We start from the raw sequence: 23,452 nt of genomic DNA, 5'->3' as shown, positions 1-23,452 counted from the left end.
TTTTCTAGCTTGCATTTGCTAGAAGTTTCTGAACATGGGGAAGCTTCTGTTTTAGAATGATTCCAATAAATACAATGAGCACATCACTTGTACAAAGAATGTTCTTGGTGTGAAGGAGTGTGTGCATGTTCAGGGTACAGGTTGCACGGTGGAGGGTAACCAGAACAAGCTTCGAAGTCCCCCTGAGTTGGAGCCCTGTTTTGACATTTTCTAGCTGATTTCTGAGTAGCTTATAGTTTTTGAGATTTTGAGTTCCTTCTTTAAAATGCTTATAATTTTTGCATTACGGAGTTGGGAAAATTAAATCAGAAATAATATCAAACCCTGGCATAACACTTGGCCCATAAAATAGGCTTGATAAGAGGAAATCCCCTCCGTCTACGAAAGTCTGACGTCTCTCTGAGTTTCCGTCAAGACTCTAAAGGACCATGGAAAATGGTACGGCTGCTGTAGAAGCAGTCTGGTCGTTCCTCAGAAACTTAAACACAGAGTCACCGTCTGACCATCAGTCCCGCTCCCAGGCATGGCCCCGGGAGAGATGAAAACATGTGCACACATACATTTCTTCACAGATGTTTATCACAGCATTATTTATAATAGCCAAAAAGTGGACGCAACCCAAACGTCCATCAACTGACCAGTAGAGAATCAAACTGTGTTCTGTCTCTACAGCGGACTAATATTTGAGCATCAAAAGAAATAAAGTGCTATATCCATGGTACTGCATGTATGGAAACATGCTAAGTGGAGGAAGTCGGGCACCAAATGCCACGCACTGTATGATTCCATTGGTAGGCAGTGTCCAGAGTGGGCAAATCAGACAGAAAGTGGGTTAGTGGTTGCTAGCGTCTGGGCAGGGGGCAGAGGAATGGGACGTGACTGTCATTATGGATGTGTATGGGGTGATGAAATGTCCTGGAATTCAACCCTGGTGATGGTTGCACACCTTGTGACCACACAAAATCCCACTAAATTTAATCCTTTAAAATGGTGACTTCTAAGGTCTGAATTATCTCAACTCCCACGCCCTATCCTTGGATTATTCTTTTCACTTACTAACTAGAATGTATGATACCCGAAGAGGGTCTCATCTCAGGCTTTGCGTTGTTTCTGACCTTTTCTTACTTTGGATTAATGTTTAAAATGGACATCTTCATGTTTTCTAAAGAGAGAGGCTGCAGACAGCACCCCCGGGCTTTCCCGTGGGGGGAACCTGGCAGAGGCGGGTGCCGAGGTAGACACTGGGAACACATTTCGGAGAGCGGTGTGGCCGTCCTCGGGCTGGGAGCCCTGTTGAGTAAGGATGACCGAAGCCACCGATAAAAGCAGTAGAGCAGGTGCAGCCGAATCTTCAGAAAACTTTGGTCTGGGTGGGAGATTGGGCGATCTCAAATACCAAGAAGATTTTGTCTTTGGGGAATGAAGTAGCCTTGATGACATTTTTAAATGGACCGAGCGACTGCCCCAGCAGGAAGGGCCTTCCAGAACACTGGGTCTTGGCAGAGAGCACGTCTGCTGAGATGGAGTCAGGACGGCTGCCTTTGTGCCTCCCGGGCCCTCAGTCTCCTTTTTTTGGTGTCTGCGTTTTCTGTGTCAACTTGGTAGGGAAGCGGCTTCCTAGAGAAAGTCAGGACATAAGTGAAATCAAGTGAATGGCTCTTCAGGTCAAATCTCCACAGAGTCCCAGCTGCTTCTGTTATGGTGCAGTGCAGGGAATCTTTCTGTGCAGGTTTTCTAAAGATTCATTAAATACTGGTTATATTTAGAGTTGACTTTGTTCTGCAGACTTGGTGCCCCTTCCTCGATCCCAAATTCTCATCAAATCATAGGCAAGGTTCAATTTTCAACAATTTAAGATTTATGAATTACAGGCCTTCATTTAACACTTAGTCATTTTTACTTCTTTGTAGTCTCTTTAATCGTTTTATTTGCAGTATTTTAAGACAATGAACCAATGATTATTGTCTAAATAAATGTCAGATCTCTTTTCTTATTTTTCTATTTTTTTTCTCTTCCATTATAAAGCAGGACAGTTTTTGCATAGACTTTAGAAAGTATGAACAGTATAAAGATGCTAAACCAGAATTAAAAAAAATATTTTATTTATTTTTAGAGAGAGAGGAAGGGAAGGAGAAAGAGTGGGAGAGAAACATCAATGTGTGGTTGCCTTTCATATCCCCTACTGGGGATATGGCCCACAACCCGGGCATGTGCCCTAACTGGGAATTGAACTGGTGACCCTTTGTTTCACAGGCTCGTGCTCAATCCACCGAGCTACGCCAGCCAGGGCCTAAACCAGAATTTTTTATATTTTGATGGGTAGCTTTCTGGATTTTTAATAATGCATATATGTAGCCATACATGTGCTTGTATGTGGGTATGAGCATATTTTAAATGAAAGTGAGATCGTACTATGTAAAGATGAAATTATACTATATTATTTTGTAACTGGCTCTTTTCCTCCTAGTTCTTGTCTCTAAATACAGATCTGTGTAATTTTAAGTAACCAGTATTTCCACTATGCTTCAGTTAACCTTAATCTGCTTAATCTCGGAGCAGTACTTAGCTTTTTAAACACTATTTTTGTTATAGAATCACTGCTGTGAACTTCTTTGGATCTATGTCTTTGTGCAGATATCTGCTGTTTTATATCTGCACGTAGACTAATACGTCAGGATCAATTTTCAGAAGGAGCACCAACTAGCATTTGTGCTTTCCTTTCTCTTCCTCCATCAGGGTCTGTTGGGTCGGCCCTGTTTGCCTCTCTCGCCCCCCTGCTGTTGCTCACGGGCAGGCCAGTCCAACCCTGAGCTGTCCGGGTCTCCCAGTTCCCGTCCTGTCCTCTGTTTTTCATGCACTAGTCGGTTCCGGAGATCTTAACCCAGACATCAGATATTGTAACTCCCTTGCTAAAGCCTTCAATGGCATCTCAGTGCTCTTAGAATGAAGCCCAAATTAATAAAACCAAATCTGGCTGTATTCCTGGTGGTGAGCTCAGGCCTCTGTGAGTTCACAGTAAGTATTTGAGCGACTAATAAATGAAATGACCAGACCAAAGGGAATTTTACAGTTTTTGATAACTCCTTACCAAATGAGCAACAGTAGATGGGCGTGCCAGTGTCCTGGCATTCTGCCCAGCTCCGGGTGTTATCAGACTTTTTAATCTTTGCCAATCTGATAGGCAAAAGGTGTTACCTCATGGATTTAATTTGTATTTCTTTGATTACTGGTAGAGTGGAACATTTCTTCATGTGTTCATTGGCCATCTCTGTTGTTGTGAGTCATCTGCTTATGTGCTTTGTCTATTTCCCAGTGGAAAATAGTTTAGTTTTTCTTGTAATGATTCATAATACATTTAATAAATAAGTGCAGCTGTATTGCCTCAGTTATCTGTCGTGGTGTAACAAACCACTCAAAACCTGGTAAAACACAGATGGGCTCTTTGGGACAGTTCTGTTGGCTTCACCTGTGCTCATCCATGCCTTGTTCCTCGGTTGGGTGCATGTGGTGTGTGTCTCTGCCTGTCTCTTACTTAGTAATAGCAGCCTACTATGAGGTCACACCTCACTGCCCAAGGTCATACCAAGCCTCAGTCTGCGGCTGGCCCTTTAGGTCTTTCTGGCCAAAGCTAGTCACGTGACCTGTGTGGGCGGAGACTACACTGGGTTGTATCCCCAGGTGCGGTTCGTTGGGGGGCACAACATAAAATCTCACGCTATCTTCCAAATTCGTCACTGTTTATTTTGTTTGTTTTGGAATCGAAGTTTTAAAATTTCCCGTCGGATCTGTCGGTCTTTATCTGTACAGCTCTGCCTTTGGGGTCTTGCTTTCTCCGACGTAAAATTATGTATGTATTCACTTGCATTTTCTTCTGTTAGGTTTTATGGTTTCATTTATGTTTAAATTTAAGCCACTTGAAATTTATTTTGGTGTAAGATGGGAGGTTACTATTTAAGTACCAGTCGCTTGTCAGCATCATTTGTTTGGTAATCCGCGCTTTCCTTCCCATTGATGCGGAATGCAGCCCAATCCCTGCACTGGGTTCCAGTGCTGGACTCATTAGTTATCTCATTCTCTGCTAATACCTCACTCTTTTCATTATTCTAAGTATAATTTTTTTTAACATCTCCTAAGGGATATTACTGTTGGTTTTCTTATCTTTCAAAACTTTGTTTTTTTTCATTTAATATGTTCTTTTAGGTAAGTCGTAGAGTCATTTCTATCAGTAGAACAAGTAAAGATGAAATGGAAAGGAAATGATACCCCAGCCTGTTGCCGTTTGAACTAGAATTGTGTTAAACTAGTGCATTAATACGGGTGGAGAAGGAACGGACCCTGTTGTAAAAGCAGGTTTTCCATTCTTTTTTCTCTCTGTGTGTTCAGATATTTTAATTCATCTTTAGTAAAGTGCAGCAACACATTAGTTTCTAGTTTAATAAGTTTGATATGGTCCTTCCAAAAAAGTCCTTATATCTTTAAAAATTAAACTTTTAACATTTTTACTATAAATCCATCTGTTCTCACTTTTTTTTGCTGTTAATTTCACTTAAAATGCATGCGCTTGTGTTTTAAAAAGCTTTTCTTTTGTTAATGAAGTAAATTTCAGTGCTGGCATTTCTGTTCCTAAGTTTTCTTACATTTTGAAATATGGTAGATAATAGTTACTGAGTGCTTGTGGCCTGAAATACTTTACCTACTAACCAGTTAACACTCCTAACAACGGAGAAGTAGGAACTGTGAGTGTCCCCATCTAATATGTGAGGAAACCGAGGCACAGAGGGTTAAAGGACTGGCCCCAGACCGCCAGCTAGTAAACAGTGGTTCATTCTGAGCCTCTGCTTTTACCCAGCATGCCCTAGGGCACAGGCAGCAAACACAGGGCCCGCTGGCTGAATCCAGCCCTCCACCTTGTTTTATCTGGCCCGGCACCTTGTTTCTACCTGGCGGCAGCACAGAGCTCTGGCTTAACTATGAAGGAGTGGTTACATTTATACAGTCCTAAAAACTACATTCGGCCCTTTGAAGGCAACCACGAGGCTGATGTGGCCCCTGGTGGAGATGAGTTTGACACCCCCTGCCCTAGGGACTCTAGGGCTTAACGTCTATGAACTGAGGTGTATATTTGAATTGTCTAAATGTTAATGTATGAGCAAATCATGTGTTTTTCTTTGTGATTTCATCGTATCAAGGTTCTTTATTTTCTGAGAATAATTAGTACAAGAACAAGGTTGTGTAGAATGAATTGACCCAGGAGAGGAGCAACATTTCAAGGATAGCAGGGATAGGGAGAAAAGGCTTTATTTTTTAGAAAAAAATCATTTAATCTTGAAAAATGAAACAAAATTATAAATATTCATATTATGGTTGCAACTATGTGTTCAATCCTTAGAATAGAAGAAGAATAGATCAAGTGTTGGCTGCTTCTTTTTTCTATAATTTTTCTTAAGACGTTATAAGATGGCATGAAACTATCTTCCGTTTCACGAGGGACTTTTCCAGTACGATCCCGTGGAAAGTCATTTTTGCCGAAAGGGTTAGGGTTTTGTCAGTGAAACCCAGGGGGCTTTCCGTAGATGTTCTGTTCAGATGGTTTTCTTGTGACTCCTGTTACCTCATCTCTGTTAGCCTTTTCCAAGTATTAACTGGTTGTATCTGAGAATGTTTCTGGCTGCAAGTAACAGACTTAAAGTGCATAAACATTGAGAAAATTTCCTATTTGAAGTCCAGACGAGGTGGCTCCTGCATTTGGTGGCTCACTGACGGCGTCGAGAAGCCAGCTTCATTTGCCATCTTTGTTGTCCACTTCAGCTGCACTGGTAGGAAGCAGGCCATGGGATTTCTGGGCTTCACCCATGGGATTTCTGGGCTTTATGCACAGACCCAGAAATTCTTTGAGGAAGGAGGACCCTTCCTTCTGGGGTTCCTTTCCTTTTCTCTTTAAGGTGTAATTGACATACAGCTAAATGTATACTTCATAAGTGTGCATGCAGCCTGATGAACTTCTACCGTATATACATACCTGTGTAGCCACCAGACAGGTCAGGGTGCAGACCTGTACTTACAAGTACAGGTACTTACCTCCCCGTTAACTTATCTGATGTCCCTTCCTAATCAGTGTCCCTCTCAAACCTCCATTCCTGTTGGTGGCTTTGCCAGTGGTTGGCAAGAGTTCTCATTATTTTCAGTGACTTCACAAAGGCCTGGTTTGGGGGAGACTCACAGTTCACTTTGTAGATGAGTTGCATAGTGTTGCTTTGTAGTCGAAACAGCGGCCGGTCTGTGAGAGACTGACAGGGTAGGAGTGAAATGGACGACTACAGGTTCCTGCTACCTGCTGAGGGATGTTTGACAGGGACTGATTTTATAAATGGTTAATTCTTTAGTGGGTATTTTGGTGTAAGGATTACCTTTGCTTCCCCGGGCAATTCGGCAATTTGGGGGAGTCGGGCAGTGAGTCACGTGAAAGCCCCTGAGCCTATTTTGTCCTGTATTAATTTTTACACGTGTGCTCTGGATTCTCTGATTTATTGCATTGATCTTTTACCCATCTGTTAACCTATGCAGCGGTCCAGTCTTCCCGAAATTCAGGTTTGATCAGCTGATCTCATGTCAGACACACGTCAGTGGCTTCCCATTGCCCTTGGAATTGTCATGGCCTACTTCCTGCATGATTCTTTTTGCTTTGTGATTCCAAGGTTAGTAAAATGGCCCAGTAAGATAAATCCTCAAACCTACTTATTAAAAACTAACGACGTGCATAGACATGAACTACTACTCCCTTAAGCTTACAGTTTAGTGGGGGAGGAGCCGTGAATCAGCTCACTAGAGCTGAATGCGTGCTGTCACGAGTGTAGAGACTTTCATCTGTTTTTGTTGGATTCCTTTGCTAAGTAATGTCAGCTGCAAATAGTTAAAATTTTCCCTAGTACATATGTAACATTGGCAGATTGCCAAGGTTATTTTGTATTGCTTTAGAAAAGCATTTTGTTCTATTCATCTGTTATTTTGTTCAAGTCATCTACTGGAAGGGAACCCCCCTTAATACCATCTTTTTGTATTTCTCTGGCTATGAAAGTTTTTCAAGGTGTTTTTTCATTTGGGGCAGAGATGGTCAAGCTGAATAGAATCATGATTGGTTTCAGAGTTGTTCTACTATTTACTGGCTGCCCCAGATTTCAATTTCTTTCTCTACAAAATGGGATTAATAACCCATGGCCTGGAGCTGCAGTGTGCCATAATGCATTTGGAGGATTTATGGGTTCATGGAAATGAAGTTCAAACTCCTGAATGTTCTTTTGCCTTTTCTCTAACTTTTAATGTAAAAGACTTCTTTTCTGTCTTTAGGCATTGTACAGAATAAAATACCTAGGAATAAATTTAACCAAGGTGAAAGATTTGTATGCTGAAAACTATAAGACATTGCTGAAATAAATTAAAAGCTAAATAATTCCCCTTTTGTGGTCATGGATTAGAAAACTGGAGAAGTGATGTACACATTCAATACCATCTTTGTCAAAATCCCACTGGCATTCCCCTCCCCCCCGAAATAGAAGAACCTATTTTAAAATTCATAGGGAATTTCAGGGGTCTTGGAATAGCCAAAATAATCTTGAAAAAGAACAAACTGGGAAGACTCACATTTTCTGATTTCAAAACTTACTACAAACTATAGTAATCAACAGTGGGATAGTAGCATAAGTAAAGCCCTGTAGACGGGTGGAACGGAATAGAGAACTGGGAAGTAAACTGTCCCACGTATGGTCACTTGATATTTGGCAAGAGTGCCAAGACTGTTCAAGGGGGAAAAGACAATATTTTCAACAGATGATGCTGGGAAAACTGCATACTCCTAGTTCTTTTGAACAAGTGAGTATATAGTATTGCATTTTTTTTTTCTGCAGTGTGAATGCCGGCCTCTGCATCCCAGTTTCTCAGCCTTGGCACTATTGGTATTTGGGACCAGGTGATGCTGTGCTGTGGGGCTACTCTGGGCCTTGGAGGATGCTTAGCATCTCTGGCCTCTACTTATCAGATGCTATAGTAGCCCAGCCCTGGCTTTTCCCCCCAGTAGTGACAGCCAAGTGTATGTTCAGTGTATTTAAGACACTTACATGTTTTATGTTGAAATGAAAAAAAGGCAATACTTGGGCTATTCGCAGCTTTTATTATAAGACATATCTGTTTGGTTACTTAGACGTTAGCTTGGTGACCCAGCCATAGTTTATAGACAGTGTTTCAGAGAAGAGGATCTACCCTGAAAAATCAGTTGATAAAAGCCCATTTTTACCTGAAGATATGTATAAGTATATATATATGTATATCAGTTTTCAAATTTTAATGTTAAGTGAAAGGAAAAAAAAACACTTTCAAAGAAATTGTTGTATTTCATTGTTAGTTTCATGCAAGTATTTAAAATATACTTAACTCATTGTTTTTAAAGATGTTTTCATTATTAACTTTTGTGTCCCAGAGAGCTGGCAGATTTTCCTCACTAATCCAGAGGGCCCAGTGCCTGAAGACCCAATACGTGCCTGTCCAGGGCACAAGTCCTTGGCTGCAGACCGCAGTGTCTCTGAGGCTAATCTTTGGGTAACCTTTGGTCACGCTGGGGACATGTGTAGAGGACTAGCCAGTTATATATGGCAACTTTTAATATCCTCTATTCATGTGAAATAAGTAGATGTTTGATAAGTAACAGCTATTACTTGTTGCTCATTTAAAGACAGGCCAGCTAAATTGGGAAGGGCTTGGTGTGAGTTATTCCATTTAATAGATTGGAATAAGCCACGAGATTGGGGGTCATTGGCACTTTTACAGTGGGGAAAGCAAGGCTTAGAATGCTTTAAGTGACTTGGCTAAAGCCACATGGTTGGTGAATGACGCCTGAGGGTCATATCAAGTCCTGCCTAATTCCAGAGACCTTGGTCTTAATACTCTGTATGGCCGCTAATACTGTACCTTTCAATGCTGCTTCTCAAGTGCCCTTTTCCATCCTTAACATCGCATCCAGCACTGTCTCACCTCGCATCTCGGAGTTTGCATAGAAGGTAGTGGGAAATGCTGCAGATGGGGCTGGATTGTATGGATTGTATAAGGCTTGGGATGACAGCTAAATGAATGAAACTTAATGTGCTACATCCTTCTATACACTATTCTTCTAACCCTTACAGCTACTCTGCAGGCTAGGTATCATCCTCATTAATGCCCTTGCTGCTGGAGAGTTCGAGGCTAGTGAGTGATGGAACCTGGACCTGAACCCTGCATTGTCTCACTTGCATACCTGTAAGTGCTTTACCCTGTGTCTTGCAATGCTTTGAACTTTTCTGGTAGACTAATAACTTCCAGTCTGTGGGCTTTGGGGCCAGCTGGGGGATTGTGTTACAGAGTACTTGAACCCCTGTGTTCACCCAAGATGCCAGCCTTCACATGTGTTATATTTCAAGTATATGTACCTGCTCTTATGGTAATGTACAGATGAATTTAAAAGCTAGTAAATTCGAAGTGTGTTTTAAGTCCCATTTTCTTGGACAACATGTGTTAGAAGTAGAAATAAATGAATTTAAAGGGCCTTCTCATCTTCCAGAAGGTTGGGAACCACTATTGTAAATTGATTTTCTCTGTAATTAATCTGTTTCTTAGGTGGGGCTTGGCAACCATGTAATTTTCTCAAAAGAATGGGGGAAATCCCCAAACAGTGAAAGTATATAAAGCTGTGGCAAGAATCACTGCAAACTTTTTTTTTTCCTTTAGATGAGGTAGATTTCAGTTAAAAAAAAAGTGTTGTGAAATGTTACTCGTTACCTGTATAGGCAGCCCACAAAAGTAGTTCACATTAATTTTAAGAGGGAGAAGAATTTAATTGTTAGAGAATTATGGCCCTTGCCTATAAATGATGATTTTTAGAAAATTCACTGAAAGGATCAACTTATTTATTTTTGGAGTTATGAAACAAAAGATATGTTATGCTATTAGGATTTCTTAAAAACCAGCTCATCTTGAAGATGATGCTTTTTAAAAGAAACGTGTCAAAAACTGAGGAGCAGTTTTTTTGTTAGACATACAGAAACTGTATGGTGGAGAGTGAAGGCACAGTGGATAAATTCACATTGTAAATAGGCTGGAGTGGGGGCTTGTGATCTTACAGTTTTAGAAATTATATCATTAGACTTTTGATGTTAGCGTTCGTCTGTGCATATTTGTTTGTTTTTGCATATTTTCTCAGCCTTGATGGGGTTAATTGTGGCCTGGCAAATCAAGAAAAGGAGTTCTGTGCTGTTTCAGGCTGCAGAATCCTGTTGCTATGCAACAAACATTGTCAGTCAGTATAGGGTGTAGTAAATTGGTATTCTGTGTCCCTTTACACCACATGCTCATTTTGTAATCTGAAGAGAAGTGGTTTCGGGCTGTTTTGCAAGGTTTTATTTTAAAACAGGCATTTAAAATTTTTTGTTGCTTTTTGGAATTGGTTACACTTAAGGTCTGTGAAGCCTTTCCCATGGGATGTAGAAGGTACACGGACATGCTGGTGTTCAGAGAAAGGGGTTTTAGAGACCCATTTCCAGGTCGTTTCAGGTTAGAGCGCTCATTTTATTCTGTTACTGTGAGAGGGGTGATACTGCCAACCTCAGTGAGTAACTTTATGTTTGAAAAGTCAAGTTAGATAATATGAACGTCAGAGAACACCATATTATCTTGGAAATTTATTTAGAAAAGTATGGACCCAGTATTCCTTAATTTGATGAAGATTATTTTTATAGAGTCTTATGTGGAATCGGATCACTTCCTTCCTTCCAGGAGAACCTAAAATGTTTTCAACAGCAAGTGGGTGATGTGCGTAATATAAAATTCACTATTTCAACCCTGTTTAAGTGTCGGGTTCCATGGCATTAAGGATGTTAACATTGTCGTGCATCCGTCGTCTCTGTCCGTCTGCAGAACTGAGTGGTAGCCTTTTGCATCCGTTTAGTAACTCAGCCCAGGTCGTCTTCTGAATGCTTTAGGTAAATCAACTCGTTCGATCTTCCCAACAATCTTACAAGGTAAGTACTCTCGGGATGTTCCAAACGAGAAGGCTGGGAGGAACACACACCAGTCACACGCGTGGAATCAGAATTCTCGGCCCCCCCGTGTTCTGCTGTTCTCTTTTGGAATTACTCTGTTTAGTGGTAAGAGCAGTGACTTAAAATATAGATGTGTTTTGTAGCTTTGTTGCATAAAGGCAACATCAACTGTGTTTTGAACTTTTAATGAATTTGGTTTGGCCATAAATCCCTGCAGTATTTTAGACATTTTTCTGAATATTTTAAAAGGATACAGTTGGTATTTTATGTTACAGCTAATTATATATGAAGTGATGGGCATTATGGTTCATCTTACAGAAAGGATTTAACTCCCTTTTTCAGTTTGTTTCTGGGCCATTGTCCATGCTAGTCCTTCTAGTAGAGTGTACAGAGAGTGCAAATTATTTCCTGGTAGTTTAGTAGGAATATGGTGCCTCATTGTTGGAGAATTGTAATGGGATGCCATTGGAAATCAAAAGCCAATTGGCGCTGGATCATCTGCTTAATATTTTCTAAATTTGTGCCTTTTTCGTGGATAATTTGGAGTTCATTGTAGTAATGACAATCTGGAAGAAAGAGCAGTAGGCAGGAATGAAAAGGGGAACAGAACAAGGCATTGTTTGAACTTGCAGTTAACGCAAAGGGACGGTTTGTTTGCTTGCCAGCTCTGCTTTCTTTCCGGTAGGCACTATATTTCTAGTCCCATTTTTAACTAAAGAACTCCCCCGCTGCCCCCGCATCCTGGTACATCTTCTACCTTGAGAACCCTGGACCTCGGTCTTCCCTGAATTTGTATGTTCACGTCTTGCATAACCAGAGCAAATCCATAGTCATTTTGCTTTTCATTTCTCTTCACAGTTTCATTTCTCTTGCACTATCTTAAAAAAAAAACATTTCCTCCTTTTATTTTTGTGTATTTACATATGCATTTGATGATATTCTGTGCATTTTTGCCTTGTTCATATGATATGCTTTGCATTTTCTGTGCTTTAAAGAAACTGCTCAGAATTTTATTAGTTGCATATTTCACTGTAATTTACCTATTTTGTTTTAAATGGCTATTTACATGGTTTAAAGTGATTCTGTATAATGAGTAATGCTTTCATGAACCCAAAGGGTTTTTTTCCCCTCCTAATTGCAGAGTAATTCCTTTAGACTTCCAGAAATAGTAGTAGATCTCTGAAGAAATAGAAACAGTTTTAAAAGCTCTTGAATCATATTGCCAAATGCTTTCCAGAAGTGTTGTACCAGTTTTCACGTCAGCTAGTAAATACTCGGCGCGTCTAGTTCACCACAGCCGGTGGTAGCAGAGCATGTTTTGATGCTCACCTTTCAATCTGAGAAGAATTGACGGATGGTTCTGCTGGATTTTTAGCCTGAGTCACACCTAGAATCAAAACGGTGCATTTTAAGTTCTGTTTCGATGCGGCCGCTGCCCAGGTAAGATTTCACTTAACATCTTTCGGATGCATGAAGTCACTTTTTTGCTCTTCCACCCCCTCTTCATTGTTTTGATGAGTTGCGTGGTGTACGGGACAAGGTGGTGTGTGTTCTAAGTGAAGTCTCCCTTGGACGCTGGGGCAGGTGAGGCTCGGCCGCCTCCTTCGGCCTGCCAGTGGGGGTCGGTGTGGTGGGGGCGGTGCCTGAAGTCAGGTGCAGCAGCCGCTTTGTCAAGGGGCTGCTTCTCACGTGTAGCCTGAGTCACTGTGACTTCTTTAGCTAGAAAAATCATGAACAAATCTGGAGATGAAGTGACTTTTCCCTAAGAGCTGGCTATGGAACTCAGAAGTATTAAGTTCTGATAGAACTCTTTCCCCTTGAGTCAAGGTCCAGGGGAAGCTTTCCTGGGAGTTGACGGTGTGGCCTCCCACCAGCATCCAGCACGGTGTGCCACCCTGGCCTTGAGCCGCCGGGACTCAGTGATGTTCAGGCTGTCTTGGTTCTCTCTGCCTTTCTCATTGGCTGCGTGTCTTGGTCCTTTCCTCCCTTTTCTCCTCCTCTGTCTTACACAGACCCTGGGCTTCACTCCGAGTGTACCACTGATTCCCAGGTTTGAGGGTCTGGTCAACTTTCTCTCGTGAGCTCCAGATAATAAGCCGACAACTCAGTTCGTTGGATGCAACTAACAGACCCCTTAAATACTGTGTTTCCAAATCAGAGTGTGTAGTATGTTCACACAAACATGTAGTTACTGATAAATAGGCATTTCAGTGAGAAAAATTTATCCTCAGATTTTCACCTATAAAAATAACATAAGGTGCTAAGTTATCAGTAATACCAATATAAGACTTGTAATATTGAAACGAATGTCTTCTGTTCTCATTCTGTAGGCCCTAGGCCTCCTCATTTTCCTTTCGGCAGGGCTCGAGAAGGCACTTACTTCCTCCGGAGTACAAAAACCATTGAAGGATTTCACTCGTGTGGTCTTTCCTGTGCCCTGCGCCTGTGCTGTTACACACCATTTCCTTCTCTCACTCAGGGTTTTGCACGTCACCTGACACGTGGTAATTGGAACCACTGCATGGTGGTGCCACCTCCTGCTCAGCCAGTTCAGTTGTGTTGTGTCGGGATCATGGACTTTGTAGAGCATCGTATGCCTTTGGCTAGTTCCGTGCTTTTGCCTCTACAAAAGTAAGGGGAAAGGAGAAGGAATGAAATGTTAACAGCAGTTGAGATAAATGTACAAGTCACCAGGTATTCCGAGAAGTGGTCATTCTTCGGGCGCAGTGGGGCTGGACCCTGTTGGTGCTCAGTTGTCCATGTCTGTGCATGAGGCCACGGTAATTTTGTTGACGCCGACGGAAGCTGAAGTCGGCTGAAGAAGGGCGACGGGGCAGCTTAAGGCTGCTGGACCCAGGGCAGCTGCGGTCGGGTGTCTGGGACAGTGACCGCAATCCTTCTGGGGGACTGGGGGTTACTCTGTCTTACCTTTGCTTGGCTTTAGTCTTTGCCACTACAGCCTTTGTCCATGGTTTCTGCAGCTTCCCATTGTTCCAGCTTTTGTAAGTTGTCAGAGAATGTTTTCTGTAATCCTCAGGTAGAAAAGTCCTAGATTAAGACTGGCGACCAGGCCTGCTTGGGTCCTTGTCCTTTCTTCAGTGCGGGTGGGGTACTGTGATGAGCACCGGGGGTTAGTGGAGAACGAACACTTCTCTGAAGTGAGAGAAGGAACCTTGTATACTCATTATGATGGTCAACTGCAAAATTACATCATGTGTAGGAAATACAGGGACCACGTCTAAAAGGTGAAGTCTTATGATGGAAGAAGCAGAAGATTCGAATTTTAGGAATCTGTTAGATGCGTAGGATTATAGAGCTTGTTGGGGAATGTAGCTTGTAACAGTTTTTTCATTTGTAATAATAGTCTGGAGTTCAATTTTATGCTAAGAAAAAATTTAAGGACAGTTGGTAAGATAACATTTAGTTTATTGTGAAGTCTCTGAGCAATTAAAAAAAATCACTTCTGTCTACTAAATATTGCTTCAGATAAGCCATAGAATTGGATGTGAGATTTAGAAAGTTAATTTTACCTGTATTTTATATTTACTTTGCCTTGCTTAAAGTGATTGCTTATATGTTAGTTTTAAAGCTAAGCACCCATTTCCTAACTGGGGATTTTGTACCTGACTCTTGCAATGAAAACTCATTTTTAAATTAAGACTCTTGCTCAGTCAGCTCTTACTTCCGCTGTGACAAGCCCTTCAGGACTGGGGCACGTAGGGGTGGAGGGACCCTGTGTGGTCCCCGTCCACGCTGTCGACCATACTAGTCCGCCATTGGGCGTCAGACCGAGGGCGGAGCCACTTCCTGTCCCACCTGCTCAGGAGGCACTTTCTCCTTCGCTTCCCACCTGTTAGGTGATACAGTGATATACAGACCAAGTGAGATTGTGGCCTGGGGAGAATGGACCCTGTGACAGGCATCCCAAGTACCAGGATCCTGGGTGTGTCCCCTTGAAGGGACCTTAGTGTTGGCTTCTTTGTCCCCTGCAGTTAAGATGTTGAGAAAAGCATCTTATGTTGAGAAATGTTGAGGAAAATGGAGCATCGGTTCAGTGTTGAGATTGGATGGTCTCACTGCCACCAAATTACGAAGCTTTTAACATTGAAAGTTTCAGAGTCCGGCGCGCTAACCATCGCTCGATGGAACCCCTGAAGTTTCTGTGTTTCCCAAGGCGTTTGTTAGTGGAATTGTCCTTGTACTTTGGATTTACAGGGGAAATCGAGGGGTTTGGATTGCTGATGAGAAAACTTGTTACTCCCTTTCTTCTTTTTTCAGTCACCAGGTTAAAATCGGTGATTTTTAGAATAGCTAATCAACACGAAAGGATTAACCTGAGAGCCTTTGGAGAATGAATTTACTGAAAAGTTGGGAAAAACAGTTTTGAAAAAGGGAAAAGGTCCTACTTATTTTGCTAATTATAGATAAAATACACAACACAGGGCAGTAGAATATAAAGTCGAAACGCAGGAAACACAACATGTATCTCTGAAAAACAAACAGGGAAGATGTCTCGGTCTTCCGCTGTTCCTTTCTCTCAGCCGATTTTTTAGAGACTGCTAAGTCTGTGGTGAGAACTCTGGTGTCTGGAAGAGCTCTTGGCTTCTCTTCTTTGGGGTTTTAGTGTAATTCAGGCTCTTTCTCGCAGTACAAAAGTTCTCCTGCATCTAAAACCTGACCTCGCCAGTTCGTTTTCTTCAAGGAGCGAAGGCTTCTGTAAACTGGCTGTGTGTGTGTTGGGCAGTTCTCTTTAGAATCGTTTCTTTTTCTTTTCTTTTTTCCTGGTGGTTTATGTGTGTTTTTTTAATTCCTTTTGAAAGTCACCCTTTGAGTTACTTTAAGGACTGAGTTACTCCCTCCGTGGTCCCTTTCCCCCAGCCTTTTCCTGTTAGCGCGCCTTACTCTGGAGTGATGTCATTCTGCCATCATTTTGGGGACATTTAATACAACTTAGACATTTGAACAGCTTCAGTGAGGTGTTATCGGCATACAGTGAATCACATGTTGAGAGTGTAGAGTTGGGTGAGTTTTGACAGGCATGTACCTGTGAAGTCATGACACAATCCAGGTAGCGAGTATATCCCCCACCCCCAATTAAAAAATTAAAAACACGTCAACAAAAATCTCCAATGTAGGGGGAATAAAGGTAGTCACTCATAAACCTAGCACACACCTGCGTAGCCTTTGGTGTGCTTTTTCATTTAACACACTATCGCAAACACTTTTCCATGCTGTTAACATGATGTTAATAATAGGCAAGACTTTTTTCAAGTGTTGAACATGTTAAAAACACCCTCTTTACACATCTAACGTGATAGTACACGGAATGTTTCACGTTGGTGGTAGAAACAGATTTTCAATTGCCTCCAAAGGGAGAGATTTGGAGAAGGAAACAGAACAAGAACAAGCACAGGTGGTTCTGAGTGGTCCCCTCTCTCGCACAGCAAACACTCCAGTTTCCCAAACACTCCCGTCCGTCTTCAAGGTCTGAGAGAGGAGAACTGTTACATGGGGACAGGTACATGGCATGGAGAGCGTGTGCACTTGAAGCCGAGGCTGCGGCTGAGGTGTGTGTCAAAGGAGAGTGCCTCGCTGGGGTATGCTGAGCTCCTAAAGGCCCATGCAGCCTATGGGGGGAGTGTGAGTTTTAGGAAAAACCAATGAACTTGGTAGGTGGAGTGCCAGGGTCCTCTTGGTCTTCATGTAAAATAATCTTCACGGCCGATTAAGAGGTAGGTTTCCTTGTTTTTACGCATGCACATTTCTTTTTATCTGGCTTTCTTGAGATTGTTGGCATAGAACGTGTGAGTTTAAAGTGTGCAGTGTGGTGATTTGATACGTGTATACATTGTGAAATGACCACAGTAAGGCTAGTTAACACCTCGGTCCTGTTACATAGTTTCTTTTTGGCGTCTGTGGTGCTAGTTAAGATCTGCTGTGTTAACAAGTCGAGGATGTAAGACAGGGCTGTTAGTTCTAACCACGCGTCCCCAGTTCCCCCCTATCCTGTGCCTGGCAGCCCCCGTTCTATCCTCTGCTTCTTCGAGTTCGGCTTTTTTAGCTTCTCCCTTACTTGTCTTTCTCTGCCTGCTGTATTCCACTTATTTAGCATAATGCCAAGAATAGGTTTAAAGAGAGGATCCTCGTGGCCATATTGAATGGGTCAGGAGAGTGTTGAGAACGGGGGCTGGGACAAGTTCAGGCCCTTGGTGGGAACAGGAAGAAGTGTCAGGGAGAGATTTTTTTTCTGGATGGAGCAGTGTCGACAGAGCAAGGACTCGTGCGTCTGAGACGGGAGCCCCTGAGGTCTGCCCAGCAGCCTGCGTGTTCTGGGCTTGGCCAATAGGGTGATGGCACTGTCACCCCCAGAGGGACATTTCTGGCAGGTTGAAATGGCGCAAGGATTTTCTGGAGACAGTTTGTTAATTTAGGATACATTTTATTGTTTGATAGTATAAGATTCTGCAAAGAAGTGGATTTTCAGAGATTAAAAAGGATTGTCTCCACCTTTAAGGAGCTTGGGACCTGCTGGTTTGAACAGAACAGGCTCTCGGAAACGTAGAGCTGATAAAAGCAGCAGGCCGAGGCCGAGGCTGAGGCTCCCCATTTGGTGATCGTGTGGAAGCAGGAATGAACCAGGTACCCCAAGTTGCATGGTAAAGGAGGAGGCTTTTAATGGAGCCTGGGACTATTCTGGTGGCTAAGAGGGGAAGCCGGTAGTGATCGCACCGGAAGAGCACGCAGAGACACTGGATCTTATCGCACGTGAACTTCAGGGAGCCCCAGCCTGTGTGGTAGGAGTTCAGAATAGGTCTTTTCTGTGGGAACTGTTCTTATGGCTGATTAGGTCCTGAAGCTCAGACTGTTTAATGTGTCTGTGTCCTCGACGTATTACTACACTATTAGGTTAAACTGTAAGACACGATGCTCAAAAAACCATCGGATGGTAGCAATTTAATATGGGTCAACCCAGTTCACTTACTTATCCCCAGACGTTTTTGATGCCTGTAATTTATTTATTTCCTTGACAAACACTGGGCTGCAAAATGGGCCTGATAGATGTGTCTCACACTTATACTACTTCTCTGGGACCATCCGCTCAGCGTTTCAAAGTGGGGGATCCCCCAGATCGGAGGGTCCCCTTCATCTGCTTTGGGAAGAGAGGTTCTCCTTGTGTCAGGGTTTTGATGGGGGGTCTTCTCTCTAATAGCCACCCTCTCTTCCTCTGTCCCCAAAATAAGTCGGAGGGGAAGAGGACAGAGGAGTGTTTGGGGTGGTGGTCTTCAAACTGTGGGTTTCCCACAGCACTTAGTGAAATTGGGAAAAGAACGGGGCGAATCAGAATACACTGCACGTGGTAGCGGCAAGCATTGTTCTGTGGAGCGGTCAGTGGTCTGTGGAGCTGTGTGTGTGCTGGGCTGCAGTGTGTTCAGTGTGTTGACCACTGGCCTCAACAGTTTGACCAGTGCTGCCCTGGGGGATGCACTGACGTTGGTTGGCCACCTCGGAGACCTAGCGTAGGCCATTTCGGGGTCCCGGGACCTCCTTAACCTTCTGCCCTTGTACTCTTCCTGGGCGGGGGAAACAGGCCTTCTCTCCCTTCGCTGGTCCGCCACACTCCTCAGCACCCTGACTCATGTTAGTTTTTCTCCTTTCCCTGCTGTGTAATGAGATGCAGTTTAGCACAAGGACAGAATTCTTTGGCGGTCTCCTTTTTTCTTTTCCCCAAGCAGTTGCCTGTAGTTGCTGGTATAAACACAGTTCAGGTACAGAGGTGCCTTTCCTTTTCATTTCCGTGTTGTGAGTAGAACACGCAACCTCCTAAGTTGGGTGTCTGTGCAGAAGTCACTGGGGATCCATGTGTGATTCAGAGGTGAACAAGGCAGACCAGTGGTTCGCGTGTAGCAGGCACTCGGTAAACGTTTGTGGGCTGACCGGCCGAATGAGCGGAGGGGGTCCGGGCACTTGCCGAGGGTCTGCTTATTAGGGAATGATGAAGCAGCCGTGGCAGTGGGACCAGAGGTGATGATCACCATCCCGTTTCCGTGCTGTAGCTGTCCTCTCTTAGAAGGGGGGCGGTGCGGGGGGAAGAGTCCCGCATTGGCAGCTGGCTGATTCAAAGCAGTCCCTGTGGCCAGTTTAGAATTTGGTTGGCTGTTCTTTTTAAAGGCAGATGGGTAGGCCTTTCCTGAGAGGTGCTGGCCCATGGCTCACTTTTCCTCTCTCCCCCGTTATTGGACAGGTTGACGGTTAAGACGGCTGGATTGTTTGGAGGGGGTGGGGGGAGGGTGTCATTTTCCTCCAGAGGGGGTTTGGCTGAGAATGGAGACGACACTGGCAGGGGCAATAGCTGCTGAGCAGTTTGTTTGGGGATTAGGTGCAAATCGGCTCGCAGTCGAAATCTGCCCCCCTGGTCTCTAAACTTCACTTTCCTTGGCCTCAAGGATAAATGCCTTCCTGCTCAGTCCAGTTATGTTCCCTTAGTTCTGGCTGGTAATGTTTCCAACTGATCCCCTTTCTCTTTTAAGGGAGCTTCCTTGAAAGAGATTGGACAGCTGCTATGAACAAATGAAAAATGTTGCTGCCGTCTTCCCTAAGTGTTTGCCCAGGATGTAATTACAAGTTGGCGGCGGCAGAATGTTTTGAGTTCAAAAAGTAGCTGTAGAATGTCTAGTGATTTTGGTGGAGTTTTAAGATGCCTTCTGATTGGGTGGCATCTTGTACCCAAGATTTACCCAAATTTTGTGATGGAATTTAAATTCTAAGAACCTTTAGAAACAATAGTATAATTTACTTGCCTGGTTGAATCCTGAGCTTGCTGGTCGGTGGGGGTTGCTGTATCTGGTCAGTCCTGGTGGCACTAATGTCGAGTGTTTATGGAAGAGCCTGAGTCAGTAGCCAGCCTGTGACTGTTGCACACTTAGTACCATTCTGTTAAGATCACTTTGATAATCCGAGTGAATGCTTATTTAATACCGCAGAAGTAAGAACCTGCTGCGGGTGCTTTTAATCAGGTGTATGCCGACCTTTTATGTATCAGGTAATGCATCTAAATCCTGAGCCCGGGTTTTAATAACCCCGGTCTCCACTTAGGCTTGGCCTACAAGCTATCAATCAGTAAGCCAGGTAAGGTCTCTTGTGTTATCTAGATAGGTCTTTTTATTTAGGTCTCTTGTGGTATCTTTGAGCCTAGGAGGAGAAGGTACGAGATTTGGAGGTACATTTGCTTATTGAATATTTAATTTAGTGGTATCATTGTGAGTGGAATTTATATTCACATGTAGAATTGATGGCGCACTGATCAGTGGACTGGCAGTTTTCATCCAACTACAGAATGACGGAGGTAAATGTTCTTTCTGATGCCCAAGGTTGAATTCGTTGGCCTGGGCTCAGCCGATTCTTAGTACTTAAGCCGGGCATCTTCGAACTTTGGTTTAGGGGATGGGCTCAGTTTTCCGATCACTAGTAGCAGCTTAATGCTACTAGTGGTGTTTCTTTGTGGTTTCAAGTCAACTTTGAATGCTTGTGTTTCACTGGCGTCTGGAGTTAGCCTCTCCAAAGGGGGCTGTCGCTTTTGATTCTTGAACATCTCAGCTCGCTCTTCCCTTCTGAAAGGAATCACTATAAATACAGTGGTAAATTCTATATATAGTTACGTTCTTGCAAAACAGCATTTCAGCTGCAGATCAACAGAAGAATAAATGTGGGTAGGTTATTTTTCTGGTGTATTTTAATTTGAATTTTGCTTACATGAGTAAAATTAATTTTTTCCTCAACATTATTTAATAGCATATTGTCTCCAGGGAGTTATGAAACAGTTCTCATGCCTTAGATGTAGTTCTTTTAAAATATTACTCAAAGGGTATGTGTTTGGGGGTAAGGGCTTTGGGGTGGAGTAGGGGCAGGATTGGTGTTGGGAGAAAGGTTATTGAGTAGCTTTTGGAATCAGAAATTTGAGACAGGTCTCTCTAATCTTCTGAAATGGGTAAAATTTGTTATTGAGTACTCTGGAGCCTTTATTAGGAAGTATTTAAAATTAGTTATGTTTGTTATTATAACTGAAAACCAGACCCTTGTCTTGTCCTTAGGGAATATCTGGCCAAAGTTAACACGTTTTCTTTGGCTCAATAAGTGATATTTGTCCATTGAAGTAGCTTTATATTTATAAAAAATATAAAAGTAGTATGTGTTTATTATAGAACGAATGACAAAGTATGGAAAACTGGATGGAACACATTAGTCAGTCTACTAATATTTATTGATTTACCTTCAAAACGTGTGTCAGTGCCAGGCACAGTTCTCTGGCTTGGGGACAGGGAGATAAACAAGGTCCAGGAGCTGTACCCTGGGGGCCAGCCTACTCGCCGGCAGGGGGGAGAGAAGTACCAATTAACGAGTAAGGCGGTGGTTCTTGGGTCGCACTAAGTGCAAAGAAGATAAAAGTGTGGTGGGAAATGGGGAGAGAAGGGACCCCGAGGCCTGACTTGATTTGAGTGGTTAGGGAAGGCCTTTCTTAGAGGGGAAGTTCGAGTTGGCCTGAAAGGAGAGAAAGTCCAGGGGCATCGGGAGGGAGAGCATTGCAAGGGGAAGATGCAGCGGGTCCCAGGGCCCCTGAGCTGAGAGCCGGCTGGCTTCGTTCAGGGACAGGGGGCGGGAAGATAGTAAACCCTAATAAACATACTTTGAGTCTTTTTTGTTGCAAAGTTTGGTTTTGGGTTAACGCATTTATATTCTGCTTTTATCACATTTGCTTCATAATATAGACATTCCGTTATTTTATTATGAGTGCCTTTAGTAAATATTTTTAGTTTCAGCATAATTAATTTTGTAAATGTATCATGATTTGCTCAAAACCATTCCCCGGTAGTTTGGCATTTACATCCTTTCCTTCCTTCCTTCCTTCTGTCCTTTCTTCCTTCCTTCCTTCCTCTTCTATCCCTTCCTTCCTCTTATGAATGTTAACAGTGAGCACTTTCGGATCTAAAGCTTTTTTTTGTTTGTTTCTTAGGCTTGGTTCTCAGAGGATAAATTCGAATTGGGGCAAAGATATGAATTATTTATTACTTATTACCAAAACACTTTGCCTAATGCATTGTTTTTAGTTTTATGTTCCAATTACCAACTTTAGAGAGTTGCTTCCTGTGTCCTGGCCTGTGTTTAAGTATCTCAGCACATTTTTTTGAAAAACATTTCAGTGTGGCAAAACACAGATAACGTAAAATGTCAAGTGTGCCATCCGGGGGCATTCGGGCCACTCCCCAAGTTGTGTGGCTGTGGCCGCTGTGCTGTTTTCAGAACCTTCCATCACTGCACATGGAAGCCTGGTCCTTATTAAGCCATCACTTCCCATTCCTGCCCCCGCCCCTGGCAACTGCATCCTGACTGTATGGATTTGCCTATTCTGGGCATTTTCCTATAAATGGGATCACAGAGCATGTCTGGCTTCCTTTCATTTAGCTAGGGTTTTAAGGTTTATGCATGTCTTAGCAGGTGTCGGGACGGATGCTGTTCCTTTTTATAGCTGCATTCCTTTTCTCCCTTTGTTTGGAATGTGTTTGGATGTCCTATGTTTTGATGATCCATTCCTCTATGCAGAGGCACAGTGGGTTGTCTCCACCATTAGTCAGCTGGGAATAGAGTTGCTGTGTGTGTTGTGTATGAACATTTCTGTACGGCTACTTTGAGTGCCTCTTTTCAATTTCTTTGGCCGTCTAGCTAGAGTTGGAATGGCCGGGCCGTAGTATAAATCTGTGTAACTTTTTGAGGACCTGTCTAATTGGTTTCCACAGCAATGGCTCCATTGTACACTCGTTATTTTTGGTTTTGATTTTTATTATGTTTGTCCTTGTGAGTGTGGAGTGGTGTCTCTCAGTGGTTTTTGATTTGCATTTCCCTAATGACTAATGTCCTCGAGCATCTTTTCATGTGCTTGTTGACCATTTATTTGAGTGTTATCCTTTTAACCTGAAATATTTTTTTTGAAGTATATAACATGTGTAACAGGTGCAGCAAATTGCACCTAAAGTGTTCAGCTCAGTTTTCATGAGCTCAGAAGACCCACGTGCACCAGCATCCGTCCAGAAACAGGCCAGCTCCCCCCATCGCCCTCTTACAGCCTCAGCCTCGCCCCAGCGGGCCGCCACTCTGTGGCTCATGACAGTGTGGATGAGTTTCTGTACTCGCATGACTAGAATCACACAGCATGCAATCTGTGTCTGGCCTCTTGTGTGTAACATAGGGTTTGTGCTACACCTGTGTCATTCATTATATTTCATTGTGTGACAACTCTGCTGTTGATGAACATTTGGGTGGTTTTGTAGTTTTGGGATATTACAGTGTCGTGAACATCCTAGTATCTGCCTTTTTCCTGCTCCTGTGTGCAGGCGAAATTC

General features: G+C 43.0%; 1 protein-coding gene across 11 annotated transcripts in view; it reads left to right on the top strand.

Annotated features, from left to right (window-relative positions):
* Positions 1 to 23,452, top strand: part of ENAH (ENAH actin regulator) — a 217,028-nt gene that overhangs the window by 120,135 nt on the left and 73,441 nt on the right. The window contains exon 2 of one of the 11 annotated variants that reach the window (XM_053659588.1): positions 9,171 to 9,282. The exons of the other annotated variants lie outside the window; for them this stretch is intronic. Coding sequence (XP_053515563.1) covers positions 9,239 to 9,282 — 44 coding nt within the window. The 5' untranslated portion in view covers positions 9,171 to 9,238. The remainder of the gene's footprint in view (positions 1 to 9,170; positions 9,283 to 23,452) is intronic. 11 annotated transcript variants of the gene reach the window in all.

Source organism: Artibeus jamaicensis, unplaced genomic scaffold (assembly GCF_021234435.1).
Source record: "Artibeus jamaicensis isolate MK-2021 breed Jamaican fruit bat unplaced genomic scaffold, CSHL_Jam_final scaffold_754, whole genome shotgun sequence".
Classification (NCBI taxonomy): Eukaryota; Metazoa; Chordata; class Mammalia; order Chiroptera; family Phyllostomidae; genus Artibeus; species Artibeus jamaicensis.
This window is presented reverse-complemented; position numbering and strand designations above follow the sequence as displayed.